This window comes from Squalius cephalus (genome assembly GCF_949319135.1).
Source record: "Squalius cephalus genome assembly, chromosome: 10".
Taxonomy (NCBI): Eukaryota; Metazoa; Chordata; class Actinopteri; order Cypriniformes; family Leuciscidae; genus Squalius; species Squalius cephalus.
The window spans coordinates 6,529,200-6,548,441 of NC_137131.1; the positions used below are offsets into that span (position 1 = coordinate 6,529,200).

General features: G+C 38.6%; 1 protein-coding gene across 1 annotated transcript; it reads right to left on the minus strand.

The window, feature by feature from the left end:
- Positions 1-624: 624 nt before the first annotated feature.
- cttnbp2nla (CTTNBP2 N-terminal like a) lies at positions 625-18,455 on the minus strand. The gene is made up of 5 exons (XM_079883963.1): positions 18,334-18,455; positions 14,286-14,393; positions 5,230-5,502; positions 4,954-5,061; positions 625-2,753 (listed from the first exon to the last, which is right to left on the minus strand). Exons 1-5 carry the CDS (start codon positions 18,346-18,348, stop codon positions 1,692-1,694), a joined length of 1,566 nt encoding a protein of 521 aa, XP_079740089.1. The 5' UTR covers positions 18,349-18,455; the 3' UTR covers positions 625-1,691.
- Positions 18,456-19,242: the final 787 nt, after the last annotated feature.

Genomic DNA, 19,242 nt, shown 5'->3' on the forward strand with positions numbered 1-19,242 from the left:
GACTATAGCAACTTCTGTTTCATGCTGACTTACATATATCAACTCATTAAGAGGTAACACTTTATAATAACATTCATATTAGATAACTCTCTGGAAGACTTGATTCTGATTGGTAAAAATCAGACCAAAAAAACGTGTCTTTCTACATTTCATGTTTTTAATAGTATTTTGTGCTATTTCTTCCCAGATCATAAATCAATTTATACTTAATATTTAATTTCAATCAAATAATTTGGTAAATAGCCATTTAGGCAGGATAGCATATAATCAGCCAGTCATTATTGCAAAATAAACACATTCAAGGTGTGTTTTACTTAAAAAGTCATTATAGGTTTTAAATCTGAATATGTATGAAAAAAAGAATATTTAATGAAATTTGTAAAATTCTTAATGTATACTGCCGATCTGATCATGAAGTCAATATATAGTGTCAGCAAATAAAATTAACATAATAAAGTCAATTTGAATTTACTTTAGCCTTTAATGTTAAAATTAATACTCTATGATATAATGCAATGCACCCCTGACCCGTCTATTTATTAGTGACAAATTAAGTTTTTTTTTACATCACCATTATTTGTGCAGACTACCACAAGTATCACATGTATACACAGAATCAGATTTAATCTCAAAATAACTTTTATTTTGCATACTATTTGTTTACAAAATAGAATGCAGTACACAGTGTATACTGCGCAGTAAGCTAGTGTGCTAGTTTTAGCCTATGAATGGCTGAGGATGGGTGATACTGTAACTTTACCACCCAGTGGCCCCTGCTGGCTGGATTTAGGCGGTACAGATATGCAAATCTAAAATATTTTCCAGCCCATGTCTACAAGTTTAACAAAGAATTTATAGATGATATTGGTTACAAAAATAACATTCATATCAGATCGCAAAAAGAATACAAAAACCTCAAAGATAAACAGAACAAAACATTATAAGGTGATACAAACATCTGTAACATGATTCTGAGCGAGATGTGAATATTTAGGCTAAATATCCAATGTCTTTAGATATACAAAAAACAAACTGCTGTGTGAGAAAGCAAAGGATTGTTTGCACATGCAATCTGTAAATATATAGTTCAGTGTATAAACCAGATGACAGGGAAGGGTAAAATGGTCAGAAGTTCAAAAGTTTGGGGTTGGTAACTTTTTTTAAATGTTTTGGAAAGAAGTATCTTATGCTCACCAATTTTGCATTTATTTGACTAAAATTACTGTGAAAAATATTATTATAATTTATTTTTGTGGATCCATGTCATTTTTTCAGGTTTATTTGATGAATTGAAATTTGTAGCATAAGTGTCTTGATTAATGTAATGCGTCCTTCCTGAATAAAAATATTAATTTCTTTAAAAAAAAAACTTACTGACCCCAAACCTTTGAATGGTAGTATGTCTATATATAAATATTTGTCAGAATAACAATATATAAACTATTTATAGAAGCTGGTGATTGTCAGCGATAAACAAGTCTTATTTTCTCATGGATGACATACAGAAAACACAGAATGTATAATGTATTCATGCACACAATCAACATGCATTTCAATGAGATATTGTAACACTGCAGATTTACATAGAAAATATATCATTAAAATCTTCCAAAATGATTTAAAAAACCTGAAACATCCCTTACAAAAAGAAATCAACAGTGTTTGACGTGATCGTTCATCATTTGTGCTTGCTAGCCGCTGGATGACAGCACCAGGTCTGGTTCTTTGCTGCTCTTTGAGTTGCAGCTGTGTCCGCAACCGGACGACATTTGAGCCAAGTGAGCAGCTCGCAGGGTGGCCGGAGAAAGTGGCGTTTCGGCGAGGCCTGGTTTCTTGGGTGGGAGCGGAGGTGGGTTCCCTCTGTCGGCTCTGGGAATAGTTGGAGACCTGATGGTGGGAGACAACATCCCAGAGTGGGCCAACGTGCGGTAATCTGTGCCGAAAGGGGAACTGTTGGGGGATGTTGGTGTGCTGGGACTTTGCTGAGTGCTGAAGCGACTCAGGACCTGTGTGACGGTGCTGCGGGCTGCTTGTTTAGGTGAAACGTTGTCTGGTGGAGCCACACAGGGCAAAAGGTCCTGCGGACTGTTCGGAGGGGAAGAGACGGCCTGAGAATCTTGATCACTGGTGCCTTGGAACTTGTGACGGGCTGCGTGGAAGCGCTGGTTGATGCCAGCCTGATACGCAGCTTGTACACTAGGCACGTCTGGTGACTGATTGCTTGTCGTAGGGCTGTGAGCTTGTGAACTGGTCGGAGAGCTCCCATTGGTTAACATACTCTGCTTCTCAACACTCGCATCTTCCTCCGGAGGAGTAAGATGTCCGTTCATTTTTGTCTTGGTCTTATCTGATCTCTCCTCAGCATCCCTCATCTCTCTCCTCAAACGCTCTAGTTCTTCCTGTAGTGCGTTACAGCGTGCTTCCTCTTTCCGTATTCTCAGCCCAAGCTGCTCCCGTTCAGTGTCAAACTCGGCCAACAGCTCCTCTCGCTTCGCCTCCATTTGCATAGCCCGCTTCTTTTCCTCCTCAAGCTCCGCCCTCAGAGTCTGATTGGCCGCTCGCTCGCGATCAAGGCGATGGCTGAGTTCGTTGGCACGCTGGGACTCCTCGTGTGCGCGGGTGCCGGAGCGTTTGCATTCCCGACTCAGCGCCGTCATGAGCTGTTTATGCTGGACTCGCTGGTCTTCTAACTGATCGTGCAGTCGTTTGTTCTCCCTCTCCATTCGGGGCGTCTTTGCCTTCTCAAACTCCAACTAAACGTGTGTATAAAAACTAAATCAGATCGAAATACACTGATAGATTCATAGATTTACACAAAAACATTTTGTAAGATAAGACATTTTTTCAGAGAATATACACTACTGTTCAAAAGTTTAAGGTCTGCAAGATTTTTAAATGTTTTTAAAAGTCTCTTATGCTGCATTTACTCAAAATAAATTACTCAAAAATACAGTAAAAACAAATATTACTACAATTTTAATATATTTTGAAATATAATTTATTCCTGTGATGCAAAGCTGAATTTTCCGCATCATTACTTCAGTCTTGTCACATGATCCTTCAGAAATTATTCTAATGATTTGCAGCTCAAGAAACATTTCTTATTATCAATGTTGAAAACAGACTTTGATGAGTAGAAAGTTCAAAAGAACAGCATTTATTTGAAATTTTATGTGTATAAAAAGCATGTTTAATTAAATACTGTGTTAAATAAAACACCTTTTGACAAAGGCTTTAACAATCAGGTCTTTTAATGAACTAAATTTTCTGTGGTATCTAAGGGCCCTTTCACACCTACCTTGTTTGGTCCGAATCAAAATTACAGGTGTGAAACCCCCTCCGGACCAAACAGACGAAATTTGGTCCGACGAAAAGAGGTAGTCTCGGTCCGGATCAAACTGAACAAAGGTTTGGTTCGTTTCTAGTGTGAAAGCATTTTCTGTGTGGTTCAGACTTTCAGACCATTTACAGGAAGTTCCGGTGGTTCCCGCGTAGCCTAAACAACTGAAGAAGAATATTGTGCAGATCTGTCAGTCCTGCCCACAGCGTTTCTTCCAGCTGATTCACACCGCACGCACGCACACACACACACACATATTTGTCCTGCGTCCCTCCGGCGACGATAAAATGTTCTCACAACGAGGACGTTCATTTGGCGAATTTGATGTATAGTTGGTGCTGCTGGGAGTAATGCCATAATAATAAAGTATAGTGGCAACGATATGCGTTTGTTCATTCATTCTTGTCAAAGTTACCCGCCGAATTGACAACACGCTGGCGTCAGACGCACGTCCGTTTACAAACCAATCAATGTCAAGATGCAGCCCATATAGATGATGACGACAGGACGCAAATATGTCATGTAAAGTTCTTTAGTGCGCTCACATAATTGCAATGTGAAACCAAACCAAAACTAACCGAATGTATACAATGTATCAAAACATGAACTTTGGTTCGGACCTTGGTGCGGACTTTCAGGTGTGATAACACTTTTGGTGTTATATACAAAAATGTGCACATTTAATAAGATGATGCCAAGCTTGCATATGTAAATGTGTAAAAATCATTAAAAAAAAACACGTTTCAATATATATTTTAATAGAGCAAAGACTCATTTTGATTAAGGAAAAGGAAAAGTGTAGCCTGTTTCCTAGGAGTACCTCAAATTAAGGGCGTTTTCACACCTGAAAGTCCGCACCAAGGTCCGAACCAAAGTATCATGTTTTGATACATTGTATACATTCGGTTAGTTTTGGTTTGGTTTCACATTGCAATTATGTGAGCGCACTAAAGAACTTTACATGACATATTTGCGTCCTGTCCTCATCATCTATATGGGCTGCATCTTGATTGGTTTGTCAACGGACGTGCGTCTGATGCCAGAGTGTTGTCAATTCGGCGGGTAACCTTGACAAGATTAAATGAACAGACGCATATCGTTGCCACTATACTTTTATTATTATGGCATTACTCCCAGCAGCACCAACTATACTCGAGGCTAGTTCAAATTCACCAAATGAACGTCCTCGTTGTGAGAACATTTTATCGTCGCCGGAGGGACGCAGGACAAATATGTGTGTGTGTGTGTGTGCGTGTGAATCAGCTGGAAGAAACGCTGTGGGCAGGACTGACAGATCTGCACAATATTCTTCTTCAGTTGTTATGGCAACGTGGGAACCACCGGGACTTCCTGTAAATGGTCTGAAAGTCCAAACCAAAAAGAAAATGCTTTTACACTAGAAACGAACCAAACCTTTGTTCAGTTTGATCCGGACCGAGACTACCTCTTTTCGTCGGACCAAATTTCGTCTGTTTGGTCCGGACTGTGGTCCGGGGGAGGTTTCACACCTGTAATTTTGATTCGGACCAAATTGAAAAGTCCGAAAATCCGGACCAAACAAGGTAGGTGTGAAAGGGCCCTAAGATGACTATAATAGGATCAGTTCTTTGTACCTGCTGCAGGAGGCGCTCTCTCTCCTTCTCCAGAATGTAAGTGACATCATCTCCTTCAGCAGTGTCCTCAGCATGCTTTCTCTTCTCCTCCTCCAGATCAGCAATGACCTGAAACCACCACAGAGGGGCGACAGAATGAGACAAAGATTAGCTTATAAACCAATCCAATCTCTCCTTGACCTGCTACACTGTGGTAAATCCAATTTAAACGATATGATGTTCACATCAGCAATGATGATGACAGTGGCTTTTAGCTATTATGCAGTATAAACTCACCCTCCAGTGTCTGTTCTCGGCAGCTGCCAGCTGTTTCAGCATCTTCTCCTGCATCCTTCTGCAGTGTCCGACCACCAGCTTCAGCACCGCTAAAGGGTCCAAGCGAGCCGTGGCCCCACAGACCCCCTCTCGTCTCTGGGAGGAACTTCCTCCATCTCCCCTGGTCTGGCCGGAGCTCTGGAGGACCTCGCTGTCTCTCTGCAGGGCCAGGAACGGGTCGCTCAGGTTGTATTTGCCATATCTCTCCCACATGTTGGAATCTCTACGCTGGGCCTGTAGCGAGAAGGAGACAGAGGAACAGGGATTTATTTGATTATTTTAGATGGATTTGATTAGATATCTGCACATTTCAGTTTAAACAATGTGTTTAAAGAGATCAAAATGTCCATAATCTTTTGACATGAAACACCTATTTGAGTTCTGATATCTTCGTATTAAGGGGAGTTTGTGGCTCGTTTTTGTAGCTTCCATTTCATTTTGCAAGTCTTGTAAAGCGGCCTCCATTTTTCTCTTTCACACAGACACGCTCAGTCCATACTTGCTTTCTAAACAGGAAATGAGATGATACAGAGCATATGACCCTGCCAAAAGCAACATAAACCATTCTCTAAGGCTCTGTGTATATGTGTGTGAGTGTGTGTATGTGTTCAGCTCTCTGTGTTTGCTGTTTTAAGCAAGAGGTCAAGCAAGGGGTCCATATAGGGATGAAAACAATTGCTTCAGTCTAGGTAGGGTCAATGCAGTGAATGGGACACCAAAAAAAAGTTCCAGCTGGAGTAATTTAAAACCTCCTGAAATGACTCTGAACTAAAAGGGCTCAGATTTGACCCAGAAAAAAACAACAACAACACAAGGATAAGGATAAGGAACTGTTGAACAGTAAAGAGAGAGTCACCAATAGCTAGGAAGAGTCTTATATTACAGGGTTCAAGTAATGTTGACAATTCCAGACCAACAGAGAAAAAAAAAAAACTTTCTTGCTAAAGTTACCCAGGGTTGCCCGGACAGTGATGCATAAAGGCCCCGACCCCGCAGCGGCATACTGTTAGCAAACATGAATGAATATGTAAATATGTACTGCGTGATTTCCTTTCAACACCAAACTAAACACACAGCCAAGGGTGAGAAAACAGCAGTTAAGAAAGCGTCTGATCATAGCGACGTGTTTGCACGAGCCCAGCAATTTGGTGCTCCAGTCACGTCACGTTTATTTATATACCACTTTATACAATATATTGCTTTAAAGCAAATGACTGAAGAAATAGTGTCAGGCTGATATTTACACTGCAAGTCTTCATGCACAGATCTGATCTTTTGACCATATTTTGTTTATCCCACCTGTTTACATTCACTTTAGACATGACTGGTATCCGATATCTGTGTTTACATTAATTCCCGCCCCAAAATGATTCTGTTGGTGATCACTTTACTATGCAACATGGTTTTAAATGGTCGCACTAAAATGATTTATAATACACGTCGTGTGGCCATGATTATTTGCCAGCATGGACAAGTTAAAAGCTACAAGTTAATGGATGTGTTAGCAGCGCAAAATCTGACTGAACAGAAATAGCCCGGAAATTAGCGTTAATTTTCATTGTTATTTTAGTAGTGCGGTAAGATTTCATTTATTTGAATGAATTCAAAGGAATTAACAAGAGAGAGAGAGAGAGAGAGAGAGAGAGAGAGAGACTGTAAGTGTGAATTACCTGTGTGAGTCTGCATTTAATAGTAAAGCTTGTCAGTTTATTTACGAAAACAGCAAAGTTAACACCTCATTGCTTAGAAACAGCCTATAATGTAGATTGTAGATTGCAAAAAATATGATCTCATGCGGATTTTTGTTTTTACACGTGTGCAGAAAAATTCCGATCTGTGTCAGATGTGATTAAAATCTCCAGTGTATTCATGTTTTTACTGAGACGTCTGACTGCGACGAACTAAACTGAAGAAATTAACCGGAGAAGATTTCCACGTCAAAGAAGGCGGAGCTTCAGGCTGTTTCGAAGTTTGTTCTTCGATTTCGCTAGAAGTATATCGGGATCTTTAGGATGCTAGTTTATTATAAACTTATAAACGTATTTTGGTTGTAACAAAAGAGGTTTGGAGCTTAAACGTAAAAAGAAAAGAGGGATGAAATACTCCTCCTCCTTCAGGGTAGTTTCAATGACATGGCATGTTTGGTGATACCAGCTGAAAGCTGTGAGAGTGGGAGCTGTTGAAAAATGACTAGACGTCTACAGGGAATAGAGGTATGAAAATTAATGTCAGGAGGAGGGGTAAAGACACACAGATGGATATATGCATCTAAACACACACAAGAGACCACCATTAACGTTTTTCCACACCTGCCAATGGAGGATGAAAATTTACTGACCATAAATAATTATTACCAGTCACAAAGCTGTATATAGTAGAATAGAACAGTTTAAAAGTTTTTAAGACTGCTTTTAACATGTCATGATATATATATATGACAGAAATGACAGTGCGGTTCTCTACTGCATTGTTCAATCTACTCGACTCATCTGCTCTAAGATTGAGCTTGATAGATTCAAGTTGTAACATGCATGTGATGTCCATCTGGTAAGTGTGTGTGAGAGTATTTGTGTTTTAATGGTTCACTAAAGTTCAGCAACAATAAAGTCTTATCAGAAACTCACACACTAACCATGATGAATGTGGTAAACAAGTGTACACTTTGATTCTCTGTGAGCCTCTTTGGTGCTGATGCTAGAACAGATAAATGTGCTGTGCAGACGTGACACAATGAATGAGTGTTTTACAGTCTCTGAAGCAGAAAGGGCGAGGCAGAAAGAGAGTAAAACCTGGAGGTGCTTAACAAGACATAGGAGAATATGAGAATATTCTGGGTAACTTTATCACCAATCCTTTAATGAAAGCTTGGTGCTTTGAAAAGCATTTTAATACTGTAAAGATACACACAGCAGCTTTAAAGATGAATGCCATTGGTCTTTGCTGAATGCAGTTTTCTTTCCAGTTGTGATGTATTCCCTACTGAAACATATTGGAAGTTAGCGGGCAAATCAAAGGGCTAAATTCCCCGTTTTAGAAAACATCCTGTAAATTATATGGAAAAAAGAGAAACTGAATGGTAAAAAAATAAAAAGTTAGGAGAGGCGTTTCTGAAGTAGACATCTTGAAGATAAGCATCTAGAAGCTGTTACATAATAAGTAAAATCTTATTTAACCGTTTTGATTTAGATTGATAGTGAAGTCAAAAAGAAAAGTGGGGGAAAGAAAGGTAAAAAGGGATTGCAACATATATATGATAATGACACAGGTCAATTTAAAGAAAGTCAAAAACAAAACAGGAAAGAAAAGAAAGACAGAATGGTACCGAGACCTGTAGAATTCCATAGCTACATTTTGTTGTCTTGGAAGCTCTTCTAATTCACACAAAATAAAAATAAGCCCAACACAAACATCCAGTATTAGATGTTTAAAAAGAAGAATCAGACTAAAAGGTGCATTTAGTCTAGTCCTAAAAAGAGGAATTTCATGGCCTTTAAATATTTAAATGACAATGTGTCATTGCTGTACTTTGATACACAACACTCTGATCTATTTTATTCTATTCTATATATTTTATTATAGATTATTATGTTTTCTTGTTTTAATATTCTTCTATTCGGCAATACAAATCTGGCACAAAATCGAATCTAAAATAAAGGGACTTGAAAGTACTATTCAAGCTATTTACTTGAATACAAGGCAATGTAAGCTCCAAATAAACAACAGCTGTTCTGTATGCAAAATCTTTTGTTTGTCAAATTAGTGGATGTCTACTTTCCATTCTATATGTATGATGCTTTGTGTGTGTGTGTGTGTGTGTGTGTGTTTAGGCTAAAAGCTTGAGCAATTACGGGGGCCTTGGGAAGATTAACCTTACTAATGACTTAAGATAAGTCAGCCAGTCTGGTGCCTTCAAACAACCTTTATGTGTGTGTGTGTGTGTGTGTGTGTGTGTACTTGTACAACTATATTTGTGAGGACCAGTTTGAGTTTTAGACCATTAGAGTGAGGACAAAGAGAGTAAAGTGAGGACATTTTGTCCGGTCCTCACTTTCTGAGACCCCTTTAAAGGCCGGTTTGAGGGTCAAGACTTGGTTTTAGGGATAAGGTTTTAATTAGGTTAAAGGTAGGTTTAGGGTAAGGGTTCGGGTTAGGCACTTAGTTGTGATGGGTAAGGTTAGGTTAAGTGGCTAGAGATTGCATTGTGTCAATGAATGTCCTCATAATCTTTATCTTGTACAAGAAAGTGTGTGTGTGTGTGTGTGTGTGTGTGTGTGTGTGTGTGTGTGTGTGTGTGTGTGTGTGTGTGTGTGTGTGTGTGTGAGAGAGAGAGAGAGAGAGAGAGAGAGAGAGAGAGAGAGAGAGAGAGAGAGAGAGAGCGTGCGTGCGTGTGTACCTGATAGAGAAAGATAACATATATCTTCACTAATAAAATTAAAGAGACCAGGGATTAAGGTAAACAACATACTGACAACAGTGAGATACTTTTGGTATCTGCTATTTGCACTCCCAACATCCTCCATGCTAGCTCCTCAAATGACAAAAACAAACAAAAAACATATGAAGCTATTTTTGAATGTTGATAAGATTCATAAAACTTACTTTCAACTTTGAGATGGACACCTGGGAGGCATTCTTTCTTGAACTCAAAGTCTAACTATTTAAAACTATTTTCTTGTTAGTCATGAAATGTTTTCAAGTTTTCCCTGAAAAGTCAATCGCTGCTAAGGGGCATAAATAAGTATGGAAACGATTATTAGAGCAAAATACTATTTAGTTCCAGTTTTTTTTTTTTTCAGAGAAAGCACCATAAGGAAATAATGAATTGTGTTTGTATGTACTATTAGCATGGCTAATGGAGTTATACTGAGATTACGGGCTGTTGTGATGTTACTTCTGCTCTCCTGATTTTTTCTTTTGACCAAATGCATAAGAGACAATTGTAATGCGTGTATGTGTTTGAGAGAGTCGAAGCAGAAAAGTCATGCCTTAATGACCTCATTCAAAGCAGGCAATGAGTGACAGAGATTGTAATCCCAGCATGCCAGAACATCGCCCCTAAAAACCACAGAGTTTTAGAAGAAATATGCAGTTGGGTTAAATATACGCTATCTACTTAAGAAGTCACTTAAAAGTGATTCAAAAGAGTGGTTAATACCGTTTGTGACACTCGCATAGCCCCAGTCCAATGCTTTAAAGAACAGGAATGCAGCAGATAATATCTGTGCAGCCTTCCAGACAGCTTTACCACAGAAAAACATGATCTGAGAGCACAGATGCTGAGTTTTATTACCGTGCTAACATGATCAGATGAACCAACGGCACTACAATAAAGTTTAAAGCTGATACTAGACAACAGGAAATGTGCGTAATAATGTTTGACATGTTTGTGCGTGTTTATGCAGAGAACAAATAACATTCAAAGCGTATTTTGGAATGAAACCAGGGGCTCAGAGTATTGCCGTTTGTACTGACGCAGATGATATGCTCAAAAAGGAAGTTGTCTTGCTCACTGTCTGGCTGATTCTGAGTCATTCCTAAATTGCCAAATAAGTCAATTTATATATATAATATGGGTCCCACTTTATATTAGGTGTCTCTAACTACTATGTCCTACATTTAAATTTATCATTTGATACAATGCACTTATTGTGTACATCAGGGATGATCCTGGAGAGCCACTGTTCTGCTTCAACCCTAATCAAACACACAACAGTTCTTTTGTGTGAGATTCACCAATACTGAATTGCTATTGAATTGGTACTTTAAAGTACTTTAAAAAAAAGTGTAGTTGTGTCTGCTGAGCTGCGTTTGTAAGCCTGGTGTCCACCAGAAGAGTGGGATGAGGCCCAGCAACAGTGCTGGAATGTAGTAGGAGTCTTAAACAGAAAAAGTCTGATGGGAAAGCAAGGTAAAATGAGATCCAGTCGGCTTTAATTAAAAGTCGATGAACGTTGAATTGAAAATAACTTGAGAGTGCAGTTAAATTGGAAAGGCAGCAAATAGCAAAACACTTAAGTTACAGGAAGAACAACAAACGGCGGGTATGATTAAATATCCATCACTATGGCATTTATTTGAGTGTAGTTTTCGGTAACTATCCCAAAAACCGTGTGAGATGTTTGATGCACAGCTAACCAAGAACTCTGCGTAGCCAACGCCATCATTTCTGGTTATACAAAGGCTAAAATTATCTTTTTAAATGTTTAGCTTTTACATATCTTATATAAACTGAGCTTCTGTCGTAGATAAACTGTGCACTGATGTTTAATACACTAACAGGATGTTAGCGTTAATATGCTAGCGTGCACGATTGAGCTATGAACCAGACAGACATCTGGATTTCATTGAGTGATACAGCTATAATGTCTCTCCTGGGTATCTAGTCTGCTGTGCGAAGAGTTAAACCTGTTTGACAGCGAACTACTGACTGTCAATAGACAATAATTGAGGCATATCATTATTGAAGTATTGATTTATTAGTATTGACTTAAATGAATATTTGTGAGTTCAATCTCAGCTTGTTTATATATTTGTTTGAGATGTTTCAGCTCTCATTCACATGCCTCAGTTGAGTATGGATGAAGAGAACTACACACCACAAGAACATAAGAGCTGTCAATCACAGAGGAGCCTCCCTAATGGTGTAAATTATGACTTGGGTCGCCGCTACTCGGAAAACATGCAGCACTGTAAGTAGTTGAACATCTAAACATCTTGAATGGTTAAATAAGTCCAGATGCTCCTGAATAAATTCTACATGATGACATTTTATGTTCGTTTAATTATGTTTATGTGATGTCCATTGACCTGTTGTCCACACAAAGTTATCACATAGCTTGAGAAGACTTGGATAACACTCAGGCACAGGTCATATCAACCACTGTTGTGGTTTTTTTATGGTGTTTTTGGTCTAAATTGAGAGCTATGTGAAGATTCTCCAAAAGATCCACAGAAAGTAAAAGCATATGGGTTTGGAATGACATTTGGCTACTAGAGGTCGACCGAAAGTGAATTTTACTGGTAACGATAACTAGGTTGGACCACGGTGTGTCCGATAATCGATTAATCAACCGATAGTTTGTAAAATGGATAATGTATGAAAACAAACATAACACATAAAAAAGTGCTGAACTTTAATACAAAAATTAAAGGGAAAAAAACAGTACTGTACCGTATAAATAAACGGTACTTTACTTTTTAAATATAAAAAATATTAATATATTAATTATACCTTGATCATTCATGTTAATTCATAGTGCATTAACTAATGTTAAAGGAACACTCCATCGTTTTTTCATATTAAAGGAGAACTCCGGTCAATTTTAACATTGAGCTAATTTTTTTGTAAATTTGGAGTGCTGATTTTAAAAAGAGGATAACACGGTGTAGGCAACACCGATTTTTGTCGTTGTTCTCTGTATTGACAGCACTCCAAATGTACAAAAAAATGAGCTCAATGTTAAAATTGACCGGAGTTCTCCTTTAAACCAAAGTGGTCCCTAATGAATGAACTAGGCTAAGCTAAGTGCTATCAAAGTGTCGCCGCGCACCAGAGCGATTGAGTGCACGCACTGAGATGAGAGAGGTATGTATCAACTCGTCTTAGTTAAGGGAATAACATAGTATAAAGGGACACCAGGCAAGCCTGAGTGTTTTTTCTCTACGAAGCTCCCCCTAGCGTCTGGTAGTAAATGCTTTCAAACACACTGTCATAAAAACGAACTTTTGTCCCTCCCCCCTCGCCACGAGCAACCCAGCTGATCAGCTGTCAACCCAGCTGAGCAGAGGAACTGGCTATTTCAAAACCAGTTATGTCTACCGAGGTAAGTAAAGTAATATTTTCTTTCCAACTGATTAGTTTTTTTTTTTGATGGCGAGCCTTCTCTGTCCTTCAGCTCTCGCCATTCTGAAAAAGCTTGACCAATGTTGATACGTGTGCGAGCCTTCACTCGGTCTGAAGCTCTTTTCCTTTTCTTTGCATCTTCCGTCAAGGGTTTTCGCTGCTTCTTCCCCGGCTCTGCCATTATACACACGTTTGCAACAATCGCTAGCCGGGTTTCGTTAGCCTGCCTCTGTCTGTGCTGGGGATGCTTGCCGTAAACTGATCCTGCTTCTCGTGATGTCTGAGACTTTGTGAGACTGAAGGACGCGGGTAGGATACACCGAACTTGCAAGCGGATATTCTTCCTACAGGCAGTAGGGGCGGGCGAGAGAGTCTTCATTCGCCCTGTAATGAGTCATTTAACTATATACCGACTAATTAACACGAAAACGTTGCCTGGTGTCCCTTTAATATGAAAAAACGGTGGAGTGTTCCTTTAAGAGATACAACTTTAAAATGTAAAAATCTATTTGTAAATATTGAATTTATTCAATGACCAATACTTTTATTAACTTTGATTAATGTTGCAAATCTGCGAATCTTATTGTAAACTGTTACCTTTTCAGATAAATCATAACAGTCATGCTAAAAGATGGCCATCTTTAAATATCTACACAAAGGCCACAGCACTGAAATTAAGGAATTGTCCCGCTCAGTGCAACATGCAGCTAGCCTGGTCCTACCAGACTCTCGTACATTTCATTTGTACAGAGAGTCTGGCCACTCCACTTGACAAGCGTTAACTTCCTTGAAGGCGGATACTCTGTTGAAGTTTAAAACTATTGGATCTGCCCAGAGCCACTCTGGATCTGCCATAACCAATCGCTAACGTTTGGCGTTTAATCGTTTAACGTTAGGTCGTGACGTATGACCTCAACGCCATCGTTCTCAGCCACTCCCCTCTGTTCGCTGATTGGACAGGTAAAAATTGGCCGGAGAAAACCCGTGAATATACCGCAAACCCAGACGACGTACTGAAGGAAAATGAAAATGAAAATTGAGCGGAAGTACGTAGGAGGGCGGAGCCAGGCTAGCATGTTAAAACAAACTCCACGAGGATCAGTGATAGTTTTTATTTGGCCTCTAGAGGCCGCTCTCAAACTGTATAAGGACAGCACAGCCTTCTCAGCCTAACCTTGAGTGCCTGTATGACAAAGTCTCTGGCCTCCAGCTCTCCCTCAAGAACACTGAAGAGCAGCAGCACGTCTCTCTTACTCAGAGCCTCCACGTTTAGCCTCGCCTCCTGAAAAGAGAACAAAACACGGAGCAAATGAGTGTTAGAAAAACACCCACTAAGGTGGCATTTATTTGATCAAAAATACAGTAAAAACAGTAACATTGTAAAATATTATTACAATTTAAAATAAGTGTTTTCTATTTGGAAGCTGAATTTTCAGCATCATTACTCCAGTCTTCAGTGTCATATGATCCTTCAGAAATCATTTTAATATGCTGATTTGCTGCTCAAGTAACATTTATTTTATTATTAATTATTAATGTTAATAGAGCATTGAAAAATAGATATATTTTTTGACATAAATGTCTTTTATTGTCACTTTTGAGCAACTGAATGCATCTATGCTGAATTAAAGTATTAATGTCTTTCAAAAAAGAACTTTTGAATGGTAGTATAATTATTTTAGAAGCACATTTTAGGTTTCTTGAAAAAATATTGTATAAAGTTATAAATATTTAGTTTCTGCCACGCTCTTAACAGGGTGAAAGACAGAATTGAATTAGTTCAATAGTAGGAAAATTTACGTACCAATCAGGGGGCATGATAAATTGCCCTTTTTCATTACTTTATTCCTTTAGAACTTGCACTAAATTGGAAGCCTGAATTAAACCCATCACAATATTAAGTCTATATCTTTTGTTGGTAGCCATTTATGCATCATCAAAAGCAATACTGTTAGCCAGTCCTCCTGGAGCAATCAAAGGGTTAAAGGGATGGTTCACCATAAAATGAAAATGAAGTCATCATTTACTCACCCTGGTGTTGTTCTAATGCCGTATGCCCTACTTTCTTAATTTTTAAAAAATGCCCCGCAAAAGTATCACAGATTAATCCCATGCCGTATATTTCAAATGTTCTAGTGGTATACAATAGGGTTTGGTGAAAAACAAACTGAAATTTAATGTATAATTTAGCGAAATTCTTGACCTTTGCCGCTGGTCTTTTCTGCACGACGTACGCATTCGTGAGACTCTATTAGCACCGCAGACTTGCCCAGAAAAAGCAAGAAATCAAGATTAACAAAAATGCGACATGAAACCCAACCCATAGGCCTATGCCTTCTTCTCTGAGATAAATATATTCGTTGTGTTCGTAATAATAAGTTATCGCGTTCACATCTGTCAACTGTCATTCTGACTGCCATCAGACAAACGGAGTTCCGGTCCGGTGATATTTGACTCAATGAAAAAAGTACACAGATACACGTTATATTTTTGTTTTATATTTCTCACAACTTGTGTGTATTTTCTGGGCAAGACGGAGTGAACTGCGGTGCTAATAGAGTTTCACAAAGGCGCACGTCATGAGGTCGTGCAAAGATCAACGGTCAAGACTTTCCTTAAATAATACATTCAATTTCGGTTTTCTGTAAATTTTAGAAAATTTCATATCATATATCCCTAGAACACTTGGAAGATACGGCATGTGTCGCATGTGATCCTTCTGTGATACCTCAGTTTTTGTTTTATTTAAAGCTTGATGTTAGTTGTTATTCTCTGCCATTATATGGATGAGTGCGAGTGGGAATTTTTTTTTATTTTTTTATTCTCCTTTTGTGGTCCATAAAAGAAAGAAGAGCATACGACATTAGAACAACACCAGTGTGAGTAAATGATGACTATCCCTTTAACAGGCTTTCCCGAGAACATAATGGCTTATAGATCAGAGTTGTGATCTCAGGAAAAACTCCCATTCCCATGTTGTGTTTCTTTCTGTGCAGTTCACAGAAAAAAGAAAAAAGCAGGTCATTTTTTCCATTTTATTCTTATGAGTCAAAGCATCTTTCATACATCAAAGCTAAAGCAGCATTCCATGACTTTTCTATTGATAGACAGCTAGTGAAAGAGACTTGTTGTTGGTAGGGTAAGATTGAGTGAAATTCCTTTCCGAGCCCTCATACTAAATACTCAGTAATTGCGCATGGACAACCTTGAAAGCATCGAATTTCACTTTCCCATATAGCTTTGCGCACCATAAATGCTTTGACCCTGCGCTGCAAGCCTCAGCTGAAATAATCTTAGGAAACTGAATCTAGATTTCTTCGCTCTGACCCCACTTTGCTTTTAATGGTGCTTCATGCTGAGATTTGTGTGGTTAGCCAAAGTTTCCACATCATGAAGTCACGATCCAGGAGTCTCTGAGTGTTACATAATATGCCCGGAGACGGAGGACGTCCAGCTACTGTGCTCCAGCTGAAACTTGGAAGCTTGACTTCCACGTCAGAGCTCCCATAAAAATCGCATTACTGTACTTTGTAGTGCATTCAAATTCTCCCTTTCATCCGTGTTGTGCAACCTTTAGTCAAACTTGTCCTTGTAAATCGCAGTCAGGTTCCTTTTGGTGTATTGTGCACCGATGGGAACTGCGTACTAGATCTGAGGTCATGAGTATGCAAGAAAGCTTTCATGGTTTGCGGTTTACCCATTCAAACAGCGCTAATTTGAAGCGCCTCAACGCAAAGCCATACTTTGTATACACGCTAATTTCACAACTTCACTTTGCCTTTTATAGAACCAAAGGAAAATTATATGATGCACTGAACTAAACAGTCACAGATCAAGTGTGAAAAATACTTGTAGACTAGACACACTTGCTTTTTTAGCCAATGTCTCTTTACTAAAACTTGTGATTCAGCATGAATCATTATGTGGACATGAGGAAAAGATGATAAAAAGGCATTCTCAGAGATTTTTATGCATCCACAGAACCTTTCTTTTATGTGCACTTGGGGATTATCCGATAGTGTTCTTCGTGGTTGACTAATTTGGCATTTCCTCTTTAATGGTGCCCATGCCTCTCTGAATTAAAGGGTGCTACAGCATTCAACATCGGCCCAAATGCTTCTTAAATTACCCAACATTTTTCCCCTGGAGCTAGACTGAAGCAGTCAGTGTTTGAGTCCAAGCTCACCCGACATGTCAGAGGGTAATTAATTTAATCCTCAAGCTGCTTGTGAGCTACAAAACAGATGGCCCAATGTCAACTGCCTGTTGATGTGATCAGCTGTACAGACTGCATAAAGTCTAATAGTTTTAACTGTTAAAACATTTAAATAGTTCACAATATTACTGTACAAATAGGATTTCGAAAATATTGAGCATATACTATATTGAACATTTATTGTATTTATTAAAATATATTTATACTATACTGTAAAACATTTCAAAGTTCGGTAACGCTTTAGTTTAGGGTCCAATTCTCACTGTTAATTAGTTGCATATTAGCATGCATATTACTAAAATATTGGCGGTTTATTAGTACTTATAAATCACATATTATTCTGCATGACCATATTCTACTTCCCTTAATCCTATTCCTCAATTTAACAACTACCTTACTAACTATTAATAAGCAGTAATTAGGAATTAATAGTGAGAATTGGACCCGAAACTAAAGTGTGACCCAAAGTTCCTCTTTTTAGTCGACATTCTTTGGCGTTATGCCTCAAAACCCAGAGTACTGCCTATCTAGAATGCAGTTTAGGGCATCATATGTGCGTGCAGCATTTCTGGACTCATTTCTGATGCACAAAAATGATGCACGCGCCTATTGATAGACAAAAATGCTGCCTAGGTAGACAGTTCACTCCGTTTTAAGACACGGCCTTTTCCAAATATGCAGATCTGACACGCAAAAATCAGTTACGGAAAAAAAAATCAGTTTACAGTGTACTTTAAAAACCGATGTTTCGACTATTGGACTTTTTTTTTTTTTTTTTCTTCTTCATGTTTGCTCATATAACAAAACCCCAAACTACTTTTGCGTTTTTAAAACAGTTGTCAGAACTGTCGGCTATTTGTAACTGTAATCAGCATTAACTATTCATACAATCTGTATCCTGTCTTTGCAAAAAAAATACTTTCTCTTCCTCTCGTGCTCATTTTATTCTACTTGCTTTCTTTCTTTATAAATATTAAGTCACATGTTATAAAGAGGACATTCTCACCGTTGTGGGTGCCATGCCAGGTTTGATCAGCTTCCAATATCGCTCATCGAGCAGCACCGTTGTTGAAGATCGGCTTCACCGAAGAAGTTCATCTGCTGTGAAAGAACGCAAACGGACATCTTAAACAGCCAATCAGATCGAAGTGTTTAGGCACAAAGGGCCAATGAGAAACGAGACGCGGAGACAGGAGGCGGGACTTAACGTGAAAAGTTTATAAAATGGGATTCTTTGTGCGGCGATGAGAGCTGAAAGTAATCTTCGGTCCTCAACTCCCACCATGACTTTAATCATGACACATTTAAAACGGTTTCTGTGAAAAAATCAAGTTTTTGTAGTATCAGGGTCGAGTTAGCTAGCCGACCACTCTAAAAGTCTTTTTTTTTTTTTTTTTTATGTAGACGGGATAGTTTGACGGAATACATGTGTGCCACCTAGTGGTGTTTTATTCTAAGCACACAATCAGAGTAGCCCCAAACAATTATTTTGACACTCATACCACAGTTTAAAATGGGATAAATAGCATTAACAAAATATTAAACTGCATGTCATTTTATTCACAGACAAGGTTTAAGCCTAGTCCCAGACTAAAATGTATGTTTGAGCTGTTGGAAATGAAAGCAAGTTGCACTGAGATGTCTTAAAATGTCAGTGCCATTGTTTTGTCTCAAGATGCACACGTAGATTTGTTCTAAGGCACATTTATAAAAGCTACTTAAATGTCCTTATTGAACCAAAGCTTAATCTAAGCCTTGTTTGTGAAACCAGGCCTATATGTTTTAGATGTGACTTAGTTGGGTATCTTGTTATCTAATCAATGTGATGAAAAATTAAGTGTGGCATAAATAAATTAATGAATAAAGCTGTGCAAGCAGTTGAGGTGAAAAACAAGAAATTAAACAAGTTTCTTCC